We start from the raw sequence: 19,608 nt of genomic DNA, 5'->3' as shown, positions 1-19,608 counted from the left end.
GTATGTATAAAGCCCATGCCATCAGCTGCTTCAACTGCTTTTATCTCCTCCTTTGGGATCATATTTTTCTCATCACCTAAATGGTTCTTTTCCCATTCTGCTCCTTATCAATGGTGGGCATTACTCCAGGTTGATTTTCCTTTTATGAAATGGCTCTCTAGTGCCTCTTCCTAGAGGTCCTTCTCTTCATTTTTTTTCCAGGAGGAATTCAGCTTCCTCAGAGGCAGTATTTCAGCTGAACTTACACCAAGTGCTTTGACTAATGGCATCAATACCTCCCTTACTTTCCCTCTGGAATTACTTTACCTGAATAATGTACATGCCTGTCCGAGTTGGCTAGTCTTTAGTTCTGTAGGAGACATCAGCAGCACCACGAGAGGAAGCTAGACTACCAGTAAAATGAAAGTGGAAGCTGCCCATAGCCACACATAGCTGCACTAGCCATAGAGCAGTTGAGGCACAGAAGGGGACAGCTGCAGTGAACTTTGTAGCTGCATATACCTGGTATCTCCAGCTTTGTCTCACTTGTGCTCTCCTAATTCTGTGTCAAGATCATCAATAAAAATTTTAAGACCATTCCCAATATCAGTCTTCTAAAGATCATGCAGTAGCTGTTACCAAGCAAGGTTTCCTTTCAATGTACCACATTATCTTCTTACAGTCTTTTCCCACTTCAGTTTTTGTGCTTATCTCTTGCCTTATATGTTTAATAAAGCCCTTATGATTGAAATGCACTACACTGTTGATTTTTTTGCTGTTGTCTAATCGTTAGCTACTTTATTCGAGGTAAGTATCAAGTTTTATCTTGCATCGTCTACTTTTGGTAAGCTCATACTGTGTTTTCCTCTGTGTTGCAGTTGTCTACCTATCTTTAGCGTTCTCTTCCTCAAAATTTGGGATCATGCTATTAAGATCAGAGTTGGGCATTACCTTTATATGTAACTTTGTATGATTTTGTTCTTCTGTAGTACTATGGTACTTTTCTTGATCTGATAGATACATTATTTCATGTCCAGGAAGAAAATCAATCTTTCCCGGTTTACAGTATCTTACATCTTTGGGGGAGGGGTGGGGTGGGGGTGTGTCAGATTTTTGGAAGTTTGAATTTCTCTCTTTTTTTGTGAAGGATCTGTTGATTTAGTCACGAGTGACATGTTGATCAGCGGGATTACTTGCAAGGGATTACTTGCAGTTTCATGTTAATTCATTGGTGCATGCAGAAAAAAAAAAGCCTTGATCAAAGCATGCTCTTGAATTTACACCCATTCTTAATTTGCTGGTGCTTGTATTAGTGACAGGCTCAAGCCTGTCTGATTTTTTGGAGTTTATATAACACGTACCATATGCTTGCCATTCTTACTCTTTCTGCACGAGTCAGCCAATCTGATGGTCTACCTGTGGCAGAGAGCAATGCTTTTAAGTCCAGGTGCTGCCTTTTGAGCTCTGACTCATGGGTGCTGATGAATCTTGCTTTGGTGTTTTACAAACTCTCCAGCTATTTGCTCCACCCTTCTGCCCTTCAGCAGAAGGAGTGCAGGGGAGTAGATGTATATACCACCATTGCCACAAGTTGCACATGATTTTAAGCTGCTGATGAAGGTAGACCCATGCTATTACCATACCTTTGAACTGCAACAGCTGAAGAGCAGGCAGAGGTTTGCACCTCCTGCCCCTGCTATCAGGAGGGGTAAGTGGGGTTAACAACAGCTTGAGTTCTTTCGGGCTGGTTCCTTGGAGCGAGCAGTTACCAAGTGGGAGCAGAGTAGAGTGAACACGTGTTCAAAGTAACAAAGCGAAAGTCAGGATGAGAGAAAACAGATTGATATTTATAATCAAAAGTGACAGTGTTTGAAATATTCTTAATTGGAGAGCATGCTTCTGTGTCTTTTGTACCTCTAAGGACCCCTAGAGGGCACGGAAGTTTTTCTCCACCTCGAATATTTAACTTAATAGTTCTACTTGGCTTTCTTCCCTTAAACATAATTGTAAGCACATTTTAAGTGAATGTTAGATAGAAAAAAACAACAGCATCTAACTAGGTCCTTCTTTTGCACTGCAAGATGTTTTCTTGTTTTTAAACACAAGCAGCAAGAGTTAGCACTAGAAGCCAAATTCTTAAATTATCTTTGTTTAGATTAGTCAGATGCTATATTCATATCCCAGAGGAAGCACAGCTGAAGCTAACTAATAATTCATAATTTTATTGCAATTTTTGAGAGTCCTACAGCATAAGCTGTCTGAGGAAGTGCAGTGGGTATGCTTTCTACACTATGGCCCATGTTTCTGTAGAGGAGGTACTGGTATTGTGAAGAACTAGAGTACTCTAATCTGAACCTATAAAACCTTATTTTAGAAATTTTAATATTTATTTTTGTTATTAGCCTGTAAAGAAACTATTACATTATAGTACAAGATATTTAAGGTTATGGAAACGTAAAAATTACATCTGCTTCCTACTACTTCCTATCTACTTGGAGAGAGGTTTTTTAACTCTTACTATCCTGAGTAGCATTTTCTTCTGAAACAAGTTTTGCCTATTTCATCAATATTACATGTTAATTCGAGAAATAATCAATGTGAATTACACAGTGATAGTATTATGTTGTTCTTTTATCATATTTAAATATAAATCCTAAAGCACTGGAGTAATGCTTATCTGAGAACATCAGGTTTCACTTACATAAAGAAGCTTCAGTGTTTGAGATGGCTGATGTTTTCCAGTGTGCTCAAAGAGCAGAAAGTAAAACAAATACAGTCAAACAAGCACAAACAAAATGCCACCTTAAAAAAATACTCGTATTTTCTTTTTGATTTTTTTCATCAACTCATGATTTTGAGACCAGCCCCACACCTTTGGAAGTCAGTTGTGCAGTGAGCCTTTTGTGAGTAATGCCATGACAGTCAGAACCCAACTGGTCTTGTCTGGGCAAAAAAAAAACAGACCTCTGTGCTACTCCTGCATGTCTACTTACTGGGCAAGAAGCTGGAAATAAGATAAAAGTGGGGAGGGGTGTTGTGCTTTTGTTCTGATAAGAGGACCAGCTATACTGCTTTACCCAATTACCCAGGGATGTCATGGGAGATGATTTTTTGCACCCTAGTTTTCCCACTGGAGGAGCATAATGTCATCACTTTGAATAGAAAATAGATCTAGATCTAAACAGCAAAGAAAGGCAGCTGCTCCTTCTAATGTCTCTGGGGATTTTGTGTTTTGCAGGAGATGCACGGGTGAGAGGTCAGACAGGGGTTCTCTCCGAGCGCCGTGGCTCCTACCCGTTTATAGACTTCCGTCTTCTTAACAGTAAGTGTAACCCTTCCTTCAGCTCTGTATTAAAAATAAAGTAAAATAAATCTATTGAAAGTATAGGAACCAAAGTATCTCGTCTCATACATATCTGTAGTTCAGCTGTCTTCACATAGTCAGCATTAATAATTCTATTATTCCCACTCAGTGTTTGTGAAATGTTCTGATTGTACAAATAACTGTCCATAATGCTGAGTCTGTCAAGTAAATACAGTGGTGCCATGGGGTTTGCTGGGGGAACAGGGGGTGCTTCAGAATTAAAAAGATAAATCTCTGCGTCCCTTAGCCTCTAAGCCAACAGTTGGAACAGATTTATGTGAGTCTGTTATCCGGTCATATAGAATTGGCACAGAAGGGGAGCATGTGACAGCACTGACCAGTGGTTTACAATAACATTAATTTTTCCAACAATTAGAACCCAATCCAAAGCCCCATGGAGTCTTCTCATTGACGTCAATGGATTTTGGGTCAGGCCAGCAGTGAACATCTGTTAAAAATAATCTTAACCTCATTTTGATTGAAGTTATTTTGCCACTGTTGTAAATAAAGGAGGGCAAATATAAAAAGGAAAAAAAAACATCGGGATCCTGTTGTGTGGGGTTGTTTTCACCTGATAGGTTTTTATACTGATGCAGAGCCATTAGCCAGTGTGTAAACAATAAAATAAAAGAAAAACCAGAGAACACTTAAGACTTGGGCCCTGTTGCATTCAGTGTGGATGCTGTGTTGACTGCAGTGTTCAGACACAGGGAGCTGTCAATGTGTCCTTGTGTACTTCACAAACTACTCCCTGTAACATTTGAAACAAAATTTATTCACTGTCTTCATCAAAACAGACTGAAGGTCCAACAGTTTGTTTAGCAATTACACTTTCAAGCTTCTAGTGATTATGCTTTGCATTAAGAAGCAATTGTCAAGGCAAAGTTTTGTATCTCCCGTTTGTGACTGCTTGTAACTTGCCTGAGCACCTGAGGAAGAGGAAAGGAGGTAGTTGCCAGGGAGGGAGGAAGAAGCCCAGCTGCAAAGGGCTGGGAGTCAGGAGAAAAAAGGTGCTAATACGGAGGGGAGGTCTTGGGATCTGACAAAGGGAATAACATACTGGTTTGAGCAGAGCTCTAATTTAGTCCTGGCTTGCAATGAAAAATTTGAAAAAAAACCCCCACCTGGTGTAGGCTAGTTGGAAATATTACTGTTGATGCCCTTATAAAGACTAAGAGAAAATAAATCACTTCTTTTCAGTCGTGAAGTAGATGTGAATATATATTCACATTTAAGTGTGACTAATAATTACTCTTTTATCTTGAATACATACATGATACTTACAGTCTCATCGTATGTTCTTCCCTCTTCCTGGTTAAAGAAACCAAAAACTTCTCAGATCTTTTTTCCGGCAATAGGGCTTTCAGTTTTTACCCCTCTAGATGAATCCTGCTGGCTTCTGGGAAGTGCTGGTGCTGTCTGTGGGCTGTCTAGGGAGAGATCCATGGGAAGGAACATACTGTGAATGCTCAGACTTTGATCATACAAGGAGCAGGGCACTCCTCATAACCCATCTCCTGTAACTGCTGAACTTAAAAGCGATGCCTCCCACAGCATGTGTGTCTGATCCCATGGATGTGAGGCACCCTGGAGACCTCTGGCATTCTTCCTTTTTACTGCTTTTCTATAATCTGAAGGAAGTCCCTATGGCTGATCGTGATCTCTTGATCTCTGCGTAAGGAGAAGCAGTGATTTCGATTTTGGATTTCCCATTGTTTTTACGGTTTTGTGTATTTACTGCTTTCTGTCTAGGGAGTGGTATAGGCTTCATTTTTTTTAGTGCAAACTGAAGTGATATTTCTAGGCATTTAACTGCTAATTTTGTAGATGGCAAGTGCACTGGGCCTGGCTCACTCGGTGACCTACAGGTTAATGAAGATGCTGTGTGTCAGAACACACAGATACGTATTTTTCCAATAAGTAAACAGAGGTATATGAACAAATAATATAAAAGTCTGTCAAATTCTTTTCTGTTGTACATACCATATAAGCAACAAAAAAACATAGTGCTGCACATCCTATTAAAAAGAAACATATATAAATGTCACTACTGCACACTTTTTTGGACAGTGCATAGCTAACGCTTGCAGTAATATTTTGGCACCATGCTGTATTTGTTTGGAGCAATAGCTGACAGGCAGCAACTGCATACTGAAAGCTGTTACAGTAAGGGACGGATGAGGCAGAGAATATTTTATGGTAAATATCACAATATCACAGTATCACAGTATGTTAGAAGACCAGGTTGGATGAGGCCTTGGGTGATATGATTTAGCGTTAGGTGTCCCTGCCCATGGCAGGGGGGATGGAACTAGATGATCTTAAGGTCCTTTCCAACCCTAACTATTACACAGTATCACAGTATCACAGTATGTTAGAGATTGGAAGGGACCTCGAAAGATCATCTAGTCCAATCCCCCTGCCGGAGCAGGAACACCTAGATAATGTTACACAGGAATGCGTCCAGGCGGGTTTTGAATGTCTCCAGGGAAGGAGACTCCACAACCTCCCTGGGCAGCCTGTTCCAGTGTTCCGTCACCCTCACTGAGAAGAAGTTTCTTCTCAAGTTTAAGTGGAACCTCTTGTGTTCCAGTTTGTACCCATTACCCCTTGTCCTATCATTGTTTGCCACTGAGTAGAGCCTGGCTCCGTCCTCGTGACACTCCCCCTTTATATATTTATAGACACTTATAAGGTCACCCCTCAGTCTCCTCTTCTCCAAACTATAGAGACCCAGCTCCCTCAGTCTTTCCTCATAAGGGAGATGCTCCACTCCCTTAATCATCTTCGTTGCCCTGCACTGGACTCTCTCCAGCAGGTCCCTGTCCTTCTTGAACTGAGGGGCCCAGAACTGGACACAATATTCCAGATGCGGTCTCACCAGAGCAGAGTAGAGGGGAAGGAGGACCTCTCTCGACCTACTAACCACCGCCCTTCTAATACACCCCAGGATGCCATTGGCCTTCTTGGCCACAAGGGCACAGTGTTGGCTCATGGTCATCCTGTCGTCCACTAGGACCCCCAGGTCCCTCTCCCCTACACTGCTCTCTAACAGGTCATTCCCCAACCTGTACTGGAACCTGGGGTTGTTCCTGCCCAGATGCAGGACTCTACACTTTCCCTTGTTATATTTCATCAAGTTATTCCCTGCCCGACTCTCCAGCCTGTCCAGGTCTCGTTGGATGGCAGCACAGCCTTCTGGCGTGTCAGCCACTCCTCCCAGCTTAGTGTCATCAGCAAACTTGCTGATAGTACACTCAATTCCCTCATCTAAATATCCTCAGAAGTTATAAAGAAATGCAGCATAAAAATTACTCCACTTCTCACTAATTCACAAAAACTGAGTTTAAATAGTGATTGTTCCTTATTCCAAATAACCGTACACCCTTGTTTTAAAGTAAGGGAAAACACCGAAACTCATTCTTTTAACAGAGTTGAATTTCATTTTGAAAATTGGCATTTAGAAAACATAAGGACATTGCTATTTAATGTCAGACTAAAGGTTACTTCAGTGTAGCCTTTTTAACTTAGTTACAGACTGGTGGATTTCAGTCAAACTGGTGAATTCTTACCTACTCTGGCTATTAAGGGTTAACACTGAGTAGACCATATCTTTTGTTTTTTCTGGAGTCCTGCAATAAAGTCACTATGTAACTTAAGACACCCTTAAGTCTTTTTGGATAGGAAAACTTCCTGCACTCTGAAAATGGGATCTTCTGTAGCTCTAATCAAAGCCAACTGGATTAATATTGGCTTCTTGCTGTTTGAGCTAACGTCTGTGATGCCATCTACACATTCCTCTGGTGCCTCTCTGCAATATGTAGGAAGTTAGTGAGTGTTATTTCACCTTGTCAGTGCCAATCTGTCAGGGCAGTGAGGATTTTGCAGGATCCTGCCTGGAGGAGATGCAAGGCTTTAGCATATTCCTCTTTTCTCTGCCTAGTTGTAAACTTTCCTTGAGGCATAGTTGCAGTGGTGGGTTTTGGGACTCTAAAGATGACTCTGGAATACAAAATTGAGTACAAAATACCCCTGTGTCACCAAGAACTCCTCGGTTCTGCATTACAAGGAATATATTTACCTTAGCCTCTTGAGTCAGTCCCTGCAACCTGTGGAGACCTGCATGATCTACCAGATACTTGTTTGTGTTGATAGTTTTGAGCCAGAAGCTTGAGGGAAAGCTATGCAGCAGCTTCTCTCCCCAGGGAAGCTTCAGCAGCCAATGTTTGTTAGCCAGCCTGGTCTGAAGACCTTGAAGGAGGCAAGCCAACCACCTCTTTTTCCATCTGTCATAGTAAGACAGGGGACCACCTGCCCCTGATGGCCACAGATATACCCCAGGAAAATAAAAACAAAAAGCTGGACATGGCAGACTTGAGGCTCCATGTTCACTAGGGTGCTTATAGAGAAATATTCAGACTTTAGAAACTCCTAAAGTAGAAGATACAAGTTTTGCAGAGCCCTGTGTGTTTATAGGAAAATGGGGAGCAGGCTTTCTCTTCATGCAGATAACACATTCCTCAAACAGTAGAAGAAAAGAAGGCTTAGTGTTCAGAACCTACTTTCCACAAGGAGTAATGGGATGTAATAGACAAGCGTTAGGTGCCATCAAGTTGGTGAGTACAATCTCTAAACAATGCAAGAGTGATTCCAAACCAAACATTACAAATTTTAGGAAAGTTTGACTCTGAACTCAGTAGCTTGTAACTGTACCCAAAGCAGGTTGAAATTAATGGTGGCAGTTTGTTGGCACTTCTGCATTTCTGTGAATTAAATGAGACTTTTTGTGTTCGCAGGACTGAAAAGGACTTACACTGAATATTTGCAGGGTAATAATTAAGCATTTGAGACACTTCTGCAGTGAAAATTAACTTGATCCAATTTTCCTTTTAGCAAAGCATAGTCTGGGTTTGAGAAATAAAGGACCGTAGGCAGCAGTAATTTAGTTCTCTGATTGACAGAGTTGCTCAGTGAGTCATTGAACCAGATCCCACCAGTGACTAATACGCATTTATTAAAATAGTATCTCATGAGTTCTGCTGGTTACTGTTATAGTATGTTTCTTCATTGCATCAACCAAAAGTTTGAGGGAATTCCTTGTGATAAATCTAGAACTGTAGGTGAGCATACAGCTGTAACCAAGAAGACCTCACCCTGCTCCAGTTATGTTAGATACTTTGTTGTATTGCCAGGTGAAATTAAATAGGGTAACAAAGTAACATAATTCATATCTGAGATGAGTAATTTTTTATTTACAAATTTACTTGTCGAGCTTTAATTCAGAAGACAAGGAGATTCTTAAGACTTCAATAGTGTTTCTCCAGTTCCCATCTTGTTTACATTAAGCTTCTCTCTGGATTGAATTTTTGCATGCAAATTACAAAATTATTGGCCTCTAATTGACTGTATTTAATTTTTTCTTCTGTGGCATAATATAATTAAAATCTTTTTACTTGCATTTTTAACTTTCCAGAAAAATCCCTCAGTAGGGGCACCTTGATTTTGTCACAGTATTAGTCATATGATTGCTTTCATTATCTTGTACCCGCTTGTTTTCAGTAAGCCATCCACATTAAACCAATATCTGATAGAATTCACTTCTCTGTATATTGATGCAGGAGGGATAACAAGGAAAGGGAAAGGATGTGGTATGTGACCTGAAAAATGGAGTCTTTCTACCGAAATGGAGTTTCCCAGGGAGATTTATGTTTCCTTACACCTTCCACAACAGGAACATACAGTGGGATCTGAAAATATCTAAAAGGTCAAAACATATCTGTAAACACTCAAAAGGCAATCTGCATATTACATAGGAACCTATTGTTATGGAGGCCGAAACTGAGTCCAAACCAACAGCACCTGCTTCAAGCTAAGATTAGCAAAATAAGTTAGTATAGATGATATACATTTAGTACCAGATAGTGATAAACAATGATATTACATACCATTCCGTCTCTGTCCTTGATTTGCTGTCTGATTGAGTCAAGCAAAATAGTCTGGTTTTCAGTTTGCTTGCAAATAAAGTGGTGCTTACCAGGCATATGATGAATTAGGTGCTGCAGAAATGAAAAGTGCTGTCAGGGTTAGTAAGGGAAGATATGAACTCATGAAAAAGTCTCCATCTCAAAGAACCAAAGTCTATGGACATTTGCATCTGTGGTTTCTGCCTGTCTACAGAAGGGTCCATTTGCAAAATTTACATTCATTTTTGGTTTTGGATTTTGAACACTCCAGGGCTTTCAGGTAGGGCCCATCTCCAGGGAAAATAAAACCTAACCACAGCCACCAACCCCAAACTGAACCATCAAGTAACCTGAACCTAAATGAGTGAGGTTAAAAAGAGTTTGGTTAACTGTCTTGTTTTGTTGCCTTTGGCTAGAAAAAGAAGTGGGAGTGAGAGATGCCTTTTTAGATATTTCTGACCCAGGTTAAATTAGGACACTAAGAGTCTTGTGAGGAAGTTTCAAGGGCTGATTGGATTACTTGGATCCCAAGACAGCCTGTGGAGATGAGTCCAAAGTTCCAGATGGTTATTAAATTAGGAAGGGAGAGATCTTACAAGGTCTGCATCATTTCTACATAATACCTCCCTTAGTTCCTCAAGGATAAGCATGTCCAAAACATACTCATCAACATCCTGAAGACACATGGGTGTCTTAATCTGGTTAACTTGTGTCTGCTTTGAATGGGAAGAACATTTCCAGAACTGCAGTCAGCATATGGGCCTTGCTTTCAATTACCTATTCAAGGAAGAGGAATGGGGATTCTTTTAATACTGTTTCAGCACAAAGATTGTTCTGTTTTCTAGTAACACTATATTCAGAAATTCTTCCTGTGACTGGAAGTCTGGTTCCCTGTTTTCATCAAGTGACAGAATTTTTTTTTATTGTTTGGTGTGTTGTTTGCATTGTTAAGTGATTTTAAGAGTCGTTAACTGCAAAATTTAATAACCAGGTAGATTGAAAAGTATATTCTATTTCATGTTCATTGCCATTCATGTTCCTTGCTTAACTTTTACACTACATTTGTAGAAAATGAAAGCCAGAATGTAAAACTGATTGATGCATGTGCCCTCATATGCTAAGAAAATGCTAAGAAAATGCAGTAGTTTGGGTTATCAGTGCTTCAGGAGATCTCATGAGAGCAAACAAAAAACTAGATGTGATCACAGACAAAGTCTTAGTGTGTGAAGACTACACACTGTAATAACTGACCTGATTATACAGGTTTGTGACTTATTTTAATACAGATTCAGTTCAACTGAGAATGCCCCTTTAAAAGTTTCCAAATGATGCATGACCCATTCTGCCACCCCACCTTCTTGTCCCTGATTAGAAAAGGGAAAGGGTGTACTGGAGATAACACTGAGGATACTTTCCAAATGACCAGAGGAAAAGAAAGAACAAGAAGAAAGGATCATTAAGATGATAAATGAAAGTTTGGTTTGCTGTTATTACAGGTTATGCTGCTTTTTCTCAAGGGGAGTGAAGGAGGGGGGGATGTACCGTTTCCTGTTGGAGAAACTATAATCAGCTATAGAACATTTGCAGTTTTAGGAAAAAACAGTCCTGGCTGTGCTACCATATGAAGATTGAAGTGGCAAAGTGAAGGTTCATATTGAAATTATAATGACTTTGTGGCAAAATAGAATACAACATGCCATTTCCTAAGAACTTGTAGGTGGCTTAATAAAAGAGACCAAGATGTTTGTTTGCATAAAGATGATTGATGACCCCAGTAAAGGCTGCATATCATGAAGAAAAACACATCTAAATTAATCTGAAGTTTTGATTTAATCTATTCTTCTTCCTGTTATTAATATTCTGTTACCTAACTGGTCATTGAAACCCTAGTTTCTCCCTAGTCCATGTAATGGGATAATTCAGTATATAAGTGGGATAATCTGCATGACCCTTAAGTTCTGTAGTCTCTTTCAAACAGTATCAAAAGGAATATATATTGGGACTGTGGGGGGAAACTACAGAACTGGTATTCTTCAATATGCTAACAATTGCGCAGGAACTTTATGGTTTGGAAACTGAGCTGTTACAAGCACCATCACCTCAAGTGATGTTCAGAGAAAAGGAAACCCCACAGCAAGGTGACCTGGAAAGCTGGTGTCCCAGAATCTCTCACATTTCATTAACTATATTAGCCAAAGAAGCATATGAGCACCTCTTCTGTAAACAGAGCTCTGCACTGATTTTTGTGCACTTGTGCAGGTGGTTGAAGAATGGACTCTTGACTTGAAGTGGAAAATTTTAAAGATCTTTTGTTTTACTCCTGATTTTCTGCTTTTCTCTGATGTGTTCAGAGCGCCCCTCTTTCTCACAGCCTTGTCTTAATTGAAAAAATATGTTTACCCATTTAAAGAGAAATAATACAGTTGCAACCCATATGAGCAATAGAGCTAACAGAAAGCAATTGATCTCCAACACTGGATTTTATCAGAAGTCAAGGAACAAATCATGTTTAGACATTAAAAAACGAAAACCAAAATGTTTGTAACACAGACTTTTTTGATTCCCATATAGTTTGAGGAAGTCTCATGAGGATTTCTACATCTATAAGATTTCAGTACATCACTCATTTATCTGTAGATATGATACAGTGCAAGGTGTTCATCTCTTCTCTTCTTCATTGCAGTGACCAGTTGTCCTGGGTTCAGCAGTAACAGTCATGTTTCTCCTTCTTGGTAGCTGGTGCAGTGCTGTGTTTTGACTTTCGGCCTGGGAACAGAACTGATAGCGATGTTTTGGTTTGGCCAAGGACTTTTGAGCCTCATGCTCTGCCAGGGAGGAGGGGAAGCCGGGAGGAGGCAGAGACAGGACACCTGACCCAAGCTAGCCAAAGAGGTATTCCATACCACAGCACGTCATGCCCAGGATGTAACTGGGAGTTAGCCGGAAGGGCTAGGGGACTGCAGGGTTGGAGGAGGTATGGGTCGGTGCTTGGTCGGGCCTGGGGGGTGAGTTATCGGTTGGCTGGTGGTGAGATGTTGTATTCTCTTCCCTTGTTATTTCCTTTATCATTATTATCACTGGTGGTAGCAGTAGTGATTTGTGTTATACCTTAGTTACTAAACTGTTCTTATCTCATCCCGTGGGAGTTGCATTCTTTTGATTCTCCTCTCTGTCCCTCCGGGAGCAGGGGGAGGGCAAGAAGTGGGGGGAAGTGAGTGAACGAATTGCCTGACTGGGTTTAAACCACGACACCAGTGTATATCATATGATAAAAGTAACACAATCTTACTATTTTTTCATCAAACTTGTATGCCAGTTTCTCACAGCAGCCACAGATGATTAAGAAGTACAATTGGGATATTCATCTTCTCTATCCTTCTACACTAGTGTTGTGGTTTAACTAGACTGAAAGCTTTCAAGTGACTGTACTTTTACATAGATTTCTGGTGCTTTGTGCTTTTTCTCAGGCCCTGCTTCAAAACCGCAATGTTGCCTTTCCAAAAGGTTTTTCCACTGCAAGGTACAAGGTGACAGGAAAACCTAGACAGTGCAGAGAGAAGAGGTTATCTGTTCTTCTGGTTTACCAGCTCCTTCTCCAAAATTCAAATTCGAAATACTAAGTTTGGAATTAATTTTCAGATCACCTGTGCTAGTTCAGTCATCCCTACTCAAGGTGTTGTCTTTTGGATAACATGACAAATCCATATTGTAAAAAGATATTAAGAAGGCACAGCAGTTTTATTCTACCATCAGTGCTATGCACTCTTCTTCATAAGAAAAGGTTAGCAACCAAGTCACGCAATGAGTATGCCAAACAGGACTTCAGTAAAGGTTATCTAAATGCCTGGCATGATTTGACGCACAAAAATTGGACAAACACCAGTTATTCCTCGTAAGCCACATACATACCTCTTGGGCTTTCAAATAAAAGCATTCTAATCAGTTGTCAAGGCAGGAACCAGTGCAGGAAATTACCTCTGTAATGTATAGGACTTGAGACAAATTGTTTCCCACAGTCCTTGCTGTCTGCAAAATGTCTGGACAGTAGATTGCAAGACTGATCCTCTCACCTTGTCTTCCAGATATTCCAGCACTTTTCTACCAATCCTGCCTGACTCTTCAGGCATACAGTTGTAGAGCGGCAGCTGAGTACAGAATGTTTCGGCATCCTTGGAACAGGGAAAAGAGTGTTGTGAACCATATGAGTCAAAGGCAGGTGCTCGAGGACCTGATTTCTTCTTCATCCTTTTGGAAAGAAGAGGAAAAAACATTTTCTGCTTCTGAATTGGTTGGCTTTTGAAAATTAATAAACCTGATGTTATCCACTCAGCTGCTGGTTGACCTGTTTTTATTGTACTCTGATGTGCAGTAAAATGAAAAAAGGTGATACTGTGGAGGAAAACTCAAAGCCTTATTTGAATGTATAACCAAGTTTGTTTACTTTGAAATAACAATAACAATGTAATGAATGTCTGCTGCAGTGTTAAGTACATCCTTGTCAAAATTTGATTTATGTGATTGTTTCTGGATGTTAACTCAACCATTGTTAACATAACCTCCGTCATTTTTATATTCATACTGCCTGTGGGCATGCACTAGTGCAGCACTGCAAAAGAAATATGAAAGAAAACGGGTAGCAGTTCCTAGTGCAGGAAACCTATTTCCCTGAAATAACAGATTTTGGGGTATAGTGTGCCATAGATCGTGTTAAGGTGAGCAGATCTGTGTAACTGGAGGAACTTTGTTAGGAGAGAGAAAGCAACCATTGATTCCTATAGCTTATTAACCTCTTGAGGGCCACGTGCTGTATCCAGACATCATCCATGGCCTGATAGTATGTATACCTCTATCAAATCACCTAAAGAAAAATGCAACCGCTTTTGCTGCCTGCAAAGAAGATACGCTGTGAGCTCAGGCTGCCTTGTGTGTCTAGAGGTAGAAATTAAGCTTTGTGAGGAATGCTTACACAGATGCTTCTGTAAATGTGTATTTAATTCATACAATATGTGTATGTATTTCATACAATAAATGTGTTCAGTATACAAAGAAGGGTCTCTCCAACCACTGTGCTAGGCAGTAACTCTGCAGGATATGAGAATGGACATCTTTGAAAAGATAAAGATCATGCTTTTTTTAGGTAAACAAAAAATTCAGAAGTTGCCATGATGATTAAAGATAAACACAGTTCTCAAGGGAAGTTTTATGGCTGTAAGCAAAAGACATTTTTGTTTGTCTTTCATGTTCATTTCAAAATTGAACATAATTACTAAGTCTTCCCATTTGAGCCTTGCAGCTTGTGTTCTTTAACTAGATAATACAGCATAAGTTTTAGTCCCCATAATTCCATAGCACAAGTTCAAGTGATATCTGCAATGATATTTTTATTCATTTACTTGTAATACAATTTAACCTAGTCAGAAGTAGCTATCAATAACTCTTTATGTTTCAAAGTCACTGTATGACTTACATAAGGTGTTGTCACTGAAGTTTTGTATTTATAATTGAAATTGAGATTTACAGTTGTCAGTAAGGAAGTGGTGTGTTCAGTGTATTACTGTAAGTCATTCACGTAAACCCTGAATTTCATCTTAAAAATGCATCTTGAGTTCGTGTCAGCTGGTGGATCGCATGTTAGGAATGGCTCTTGGCTGCTGGGAGATTCAGGTGTGACTGCTGAGCTGAGGACAGAATTTTAGCCTGCGTTTTCAGCTTCTTCACTTTTTGTTCGTCTTTTTAACCATCCTTTTTCTCTCAACTTCATATGGCTGTATTTTTGTGTTTAACACTGATTTTGGGAGGCAAAAGAGAAAATGCTGATGAGATTATAATAGTCTGGGATGTGTTGTGCTTAGCAGGGGCACTTTTATGCAAGACACCATCATAATAAGGTTCATTATTGTGGATGTCATAATAATCTGTTATGAGTCATAGCAATCATCTGACAAGTCCTGTGATTCATAGACAAATCAATTATTACTGAAATGACCCAAAGGATTCAATATTAATATGATATCCTTTAAATCAACATCCAGAGTTTTCATGCGGATAGTCTGCTCGGCAGGATTTGGGCTGTTCTGTCAGGAGCCCAATATTGAAAATATGTCTCCTACCATTCTTTATCAGTATAATGAACTTCTTCCCTTATGAATGAAAATACAGAACACAAAATACAGAAAAAAAGATTATTGTGAAAAGTCTTTTTGCATTATATGTTGTAATACAGTGCTCAACTGAAGCAGCAAGTAATGTTTCAGAGACACTGTCTGCCGATGATTAGGGTTGAGACCCATGACAACCTTATGGAGGACTGTGACAAAGAAGTGGCAACAAGTTTGATGGTTCAATTCAGAAAATAAGTTTCAAAATAAGCAAGCGTTTATTTCAACCTGATGTGTTTGTCGTTTGGTAAGCATTTGTGCTACTGAAATAGTCTGGTAATCAAAAGGATAAAATGACCACTTCTTCATAATCCAACACACAGCTGCTTGCTGGGACTCGGGCCAAACCTTCACCTTCAGATCACCCCACAGCAATGCTTACATGTGAGTTTTAAAGAGAGTTTAGGGGAATGTAGCTCTCTGTCTTTAGCTGAAAAAAAACCCAAATATTAACTTAGATAAAAATCAGTTGGAGCAGCTGTTCATTTTTAACGTACAAAAGGGAATTTTTCCATACTTTAAACTTGTTACCTGAAAGTAGTGATGGTTTGGAGGCAAAGATGGAATTAGGAAAATTGGAAAGTTGAGAAACAGCTGACACAAGTTTAAAAAGTTAATTCGTTTTAAGACTGTTTTGTTACCTAGGAATTAAGCTGAATGCTAGCAATCTCTTAGCAGCACTATATAAATGCAAAGAAATGTGAAAACAAGCCTACCAGTTCCTCCACATGACGCTGTCACTGGGTAACTGTTAGCACCTATGTTAGTTACTCCTTCAATGGGCCATGAAATTGTTCCAGCTTTTAAAATGTGTGAGAGAATTAAGGCAGGTGCTGGCACATCATAAATGAAACTCCAACCTTCAGGCTGGTACAGTAGTGACATTGTTACTGTTCGCATTCTTGAAAACACATGGCTTGTCAAGCTGCAGTAAAATTATTTTGTGCTTTTACATTATTAAAACTCAGTGGCGTCTTTGGGCTGCCCACAAAAGGTGTGAGACTTACAGGCGTAAGAAAATACATTAATTATTGATACTTGCTATGTATTTTTTTTGGTGGTGGTGTTGTTACTGAGTTTGTGTTGCTCAGTAGCTGTTAGATTACCTAAGGAAGAGATTTGCTACAGAAGGTGCTCCCATCTGCTGTTGGAGAACTCAAATACTGATCCAAAAAAACCCTTAATGACTTCTCTGAAAAATCTCTCAGAATAATACTACTCATAAAACCAGCATACAAAGTCAAGCCTGATTTCACAGCAGAACAAAGGCTCAGCATTTTTTCATTAAAGGGAACAGCAGAATATAAAGAGTCATCTGAAGCCTGTGGGTGTTTTTCCTGAGTTCTTAAACCTTTCTTTAAACCTTAAATCCAGCAAATTGCTATGCAGCTTCTTACCTGAAGCAATCATTACTGTTCTCTCAAAGGAGCGCTTAATCTTCAGTTTCTTACAAGGTTCCTCTTACAGATGAAACTGCATTGAATCCTACTACCTTCAAACAACTGTCCAGTTTCTGTCCTTCTGTTTTCCAAAACTTGTACCAGACTGTGAAATGAAAACGTCACAACTGCGTGTGAGGTTCTGTTAAAAGTTCAGATGAAATTATCTAAATTTATAGTCATTTTTAGGAAACCTGCATATTTTTCTTACTAACAGTAAGGTTATTTAATTACTCTAATTACTGATTTAATCACTGTATAAAAACTGCCTTTGTTTTTGTGCCACATTTAGCCCTATATGAAAATCTCTTAATACAGCATTAGGGAATTAGAATTGTCCTCGTACTGAGTAAAAAGAACATGCTCTCTTGTGTAATCAGAAAAGCGTGTATTGCCTGAATATGCTTGCTTTCCTAATTGTAGAACTGAAATATTTCTGTCGTTTATAATTTGCCTTTATATGTAGGAAGGGCACCAGACAATAGGATTATTAACCTATTCTTGCTTCTTTCTCTCCATTTTCTCATTTTCCAAAAGTGGGTCTTACATCTGTGCTTTTAAACTGTATTTTGATGTCTCTTCTGGTGTCACTTTTTTGGTTTTATATTGAAGATCACCTTGTATGCTAGCACTATGTAATTTTAATATGTTCCAGTGACAGTCCTGTGAGGTGGCAAGCTAATGCTATTTTCAATTGTATAGCTAGGGAACAGAGGCACAGAAGACTAGGAGCAGCTTTTCCATACCTGACTCTGCCTAGTCATTTAGGCTCCCTGTAGACAGCTAGTTAGGTGATATATCAACCCCAGTGACATAGCCTAGATCACATTAAAGTCCGTGGCAGGCAGTGTACTGAATTCAGATATTCCAAGGCTCACTTTAGTACTTTTTTTTATTGGAACATATATCCTTTCTGAAATAAACATTTATATTATGCTGAAATGCAGGAATTTGAATTCTTCATGTAGATTGGCAAGAGGCGTGAACTTTACAATTTTTTGCTATTTTAAAGTCTTTGCTATTTCTCCCATTAATTGAGAATGTCATCCTTCGTCTTGGGTTTTCATGGTTTTGGTACTGCTTGCTTTTCACAGATTCTACACTTTCAGGGGAAATTGGCACCAAGAAGAAAGTGAAAAGACTGTTAAGTTTCCAGAGGTATTTCCATGCATCCCGGTTACTGCGTGGAATTGTACCACAAGCCTCTCTGTACCTACTGGATGAGGACTACCTTGGGCAAGCAAGGGTAAGGCAGGTTTCCACATCTCCATTTCTCCAGAGAGTGTTGGGTTTGTTTCAGTCTTCAGATAAACAAATGTATGGCTAATCTTTCTTAAATGACCTACGTTACTTGCCTGCCTCACAGCAGGCTGTCAATTCCTCTTTTACAGTTACAGCTTTAAAGGCTTAGTCTCAAAGCAACAAGAAAGCGTCTAAATGTATTCAGCATTTTCATATTCTGTCAACTGAAATTATAATCTGGATTTATTAAAGAGTGAAGGATCCCTGGCTAAGTCACCAATTTAAGTAAGGGTGGCCTTGAGACAGGATTTAGTTCATCCACTTGAAACAAGACAACTATCTCTCAGCTGGTATGGAGCAGCTATTAGGCAACCCAGAATAGCTCTCCATAATGGCAAAGACTAGGAAACAAGGAACAGTCACTGTAAAGAACTTCACAAGAATCAAAATACTGTTCTCTTATTTTACAGCTTTCATACTTACTTTGGATGGTATTTTCTAACAAAACTTGGACAATTGATTGGGATTGTGAGCCTAGGCAATTCTTATTCTCTGCAAGAGAAGATTACAAATCAGGTGTTAAAAAGTAATTAAGAATCCAGAACTGGTTTGAATATAGATTAAACTATGGGAGTGAACACACATTTCATTCACACATAGGTCATACAGTTAGTCCAGACTCATTCTCTTGACTGGACTGATGTAGCTGTAAAAATACTGTATATGGTGATAATGATAGATTCTTATGCATGGCTGAGTGGGCTTCACAGAAGCACTTTATCTTAGTTTATAAAAGCTATTCCTCTGTATTGGTTTGTTTAGCAAAATGTAATTCATATTCACTGTGAGAGCTAAGATTGTGTTTTACTGTAATAAAAACCTAAGAGAATTTGTACTGAATTGATTTGGGGACACGAAAGAACAAGAAAAAGTTGTGCAATAAAAGGGAATATTTTCATAATATTTTGATTTGTATTATTCCATGTTTTAAGCTCTATTTAGAAAGTAGTTTTAGTGTCAAGTTCAAAACCTCCTCAGTTAGAAGTGCAAATGATACAGGTTTTTATGCAGTAGAGGTAAACTTAGTTCCTGATGCCTGATATTTCAAATATATCTCTATAGCTTTCCCAAACAAAACTTGAAAGCAGCAGCAATCAATCCTATAATTGATGAACGTAGAATAATAATTTATATCTGCTTTACAGTTTGACATACCAGTCATTTGCCTTTTCATATTTGTTTTTTGTAGCATATGCTGTCCAAAGTGGGAATGTGGGATTTTGACATTTTCTTGTTTGACCGCTTGACAAATGGTAAGTAATTTTCAAAAATGTTTTCTTTTAGTGTCTCTCACATATCACTGTTCTAAAAATCCCTAATTAATTGATTGCTAAACATTTCCAGTTTAGATTACTGAAGAGAAATTACACACAATCAACTTCTCTTCAGATCATATCCTTGAA

General features: G+C 39.1%; 1 protein-coding gene across 5 annotated transcripts in view; it reads left to right on the top strand.

Annotated features, from left to right (window-relative positions):
* PDE7B (phosphodiesterase 7B) overlaps positions 1-19,608 on the top strand; it is a 174,516-nt gene that overhangs the window by 135,808 nt on the left and 19,100 nt on the right. For all 5 annotated transcript variants that reach the window (XM_057407869.1, XM_057407887.1, XM_057407860.1 and 2 more), the window contains 3 exons: positions 3,218-3,301; positions 17,998-18,149; positions 19,395-19,458. In XM_057407869.1, coding sequence (XP_057263852.1) covers positions 3,218-3,301; positions 17,998-18,149; positions 19,395-19,458 — 300 coding nt within the window. The remainder of the gene's footprint in view (positions 1-3,217; positions 3,302-17,997; positions 18,150-19,394; positions 19,459-19,608) is intronic.

This window comes from Pezoporus wallicus, unplaced genomic scaffold, assembly GCF_028554395.1.
Source record: "Pezoporus wallicus isolate ANWC-B61680 ecotype Strahan unplaced genomic scaffold, APGP_CSIRO_Pwel_v1 contig_3817, whole genome shotgun sequence".
Classification (NCBI taxonomy): Eukaryota; Metazoa; Chordata; class Aves; order Psittaciformes; family Psittacidae; genus Pezoporus; species Pezoporus wallicus.
Note: the sequence above shows the minus strand (reverse complement) of the source record. Positions and strands in the feature narration are given on the sequence as shown.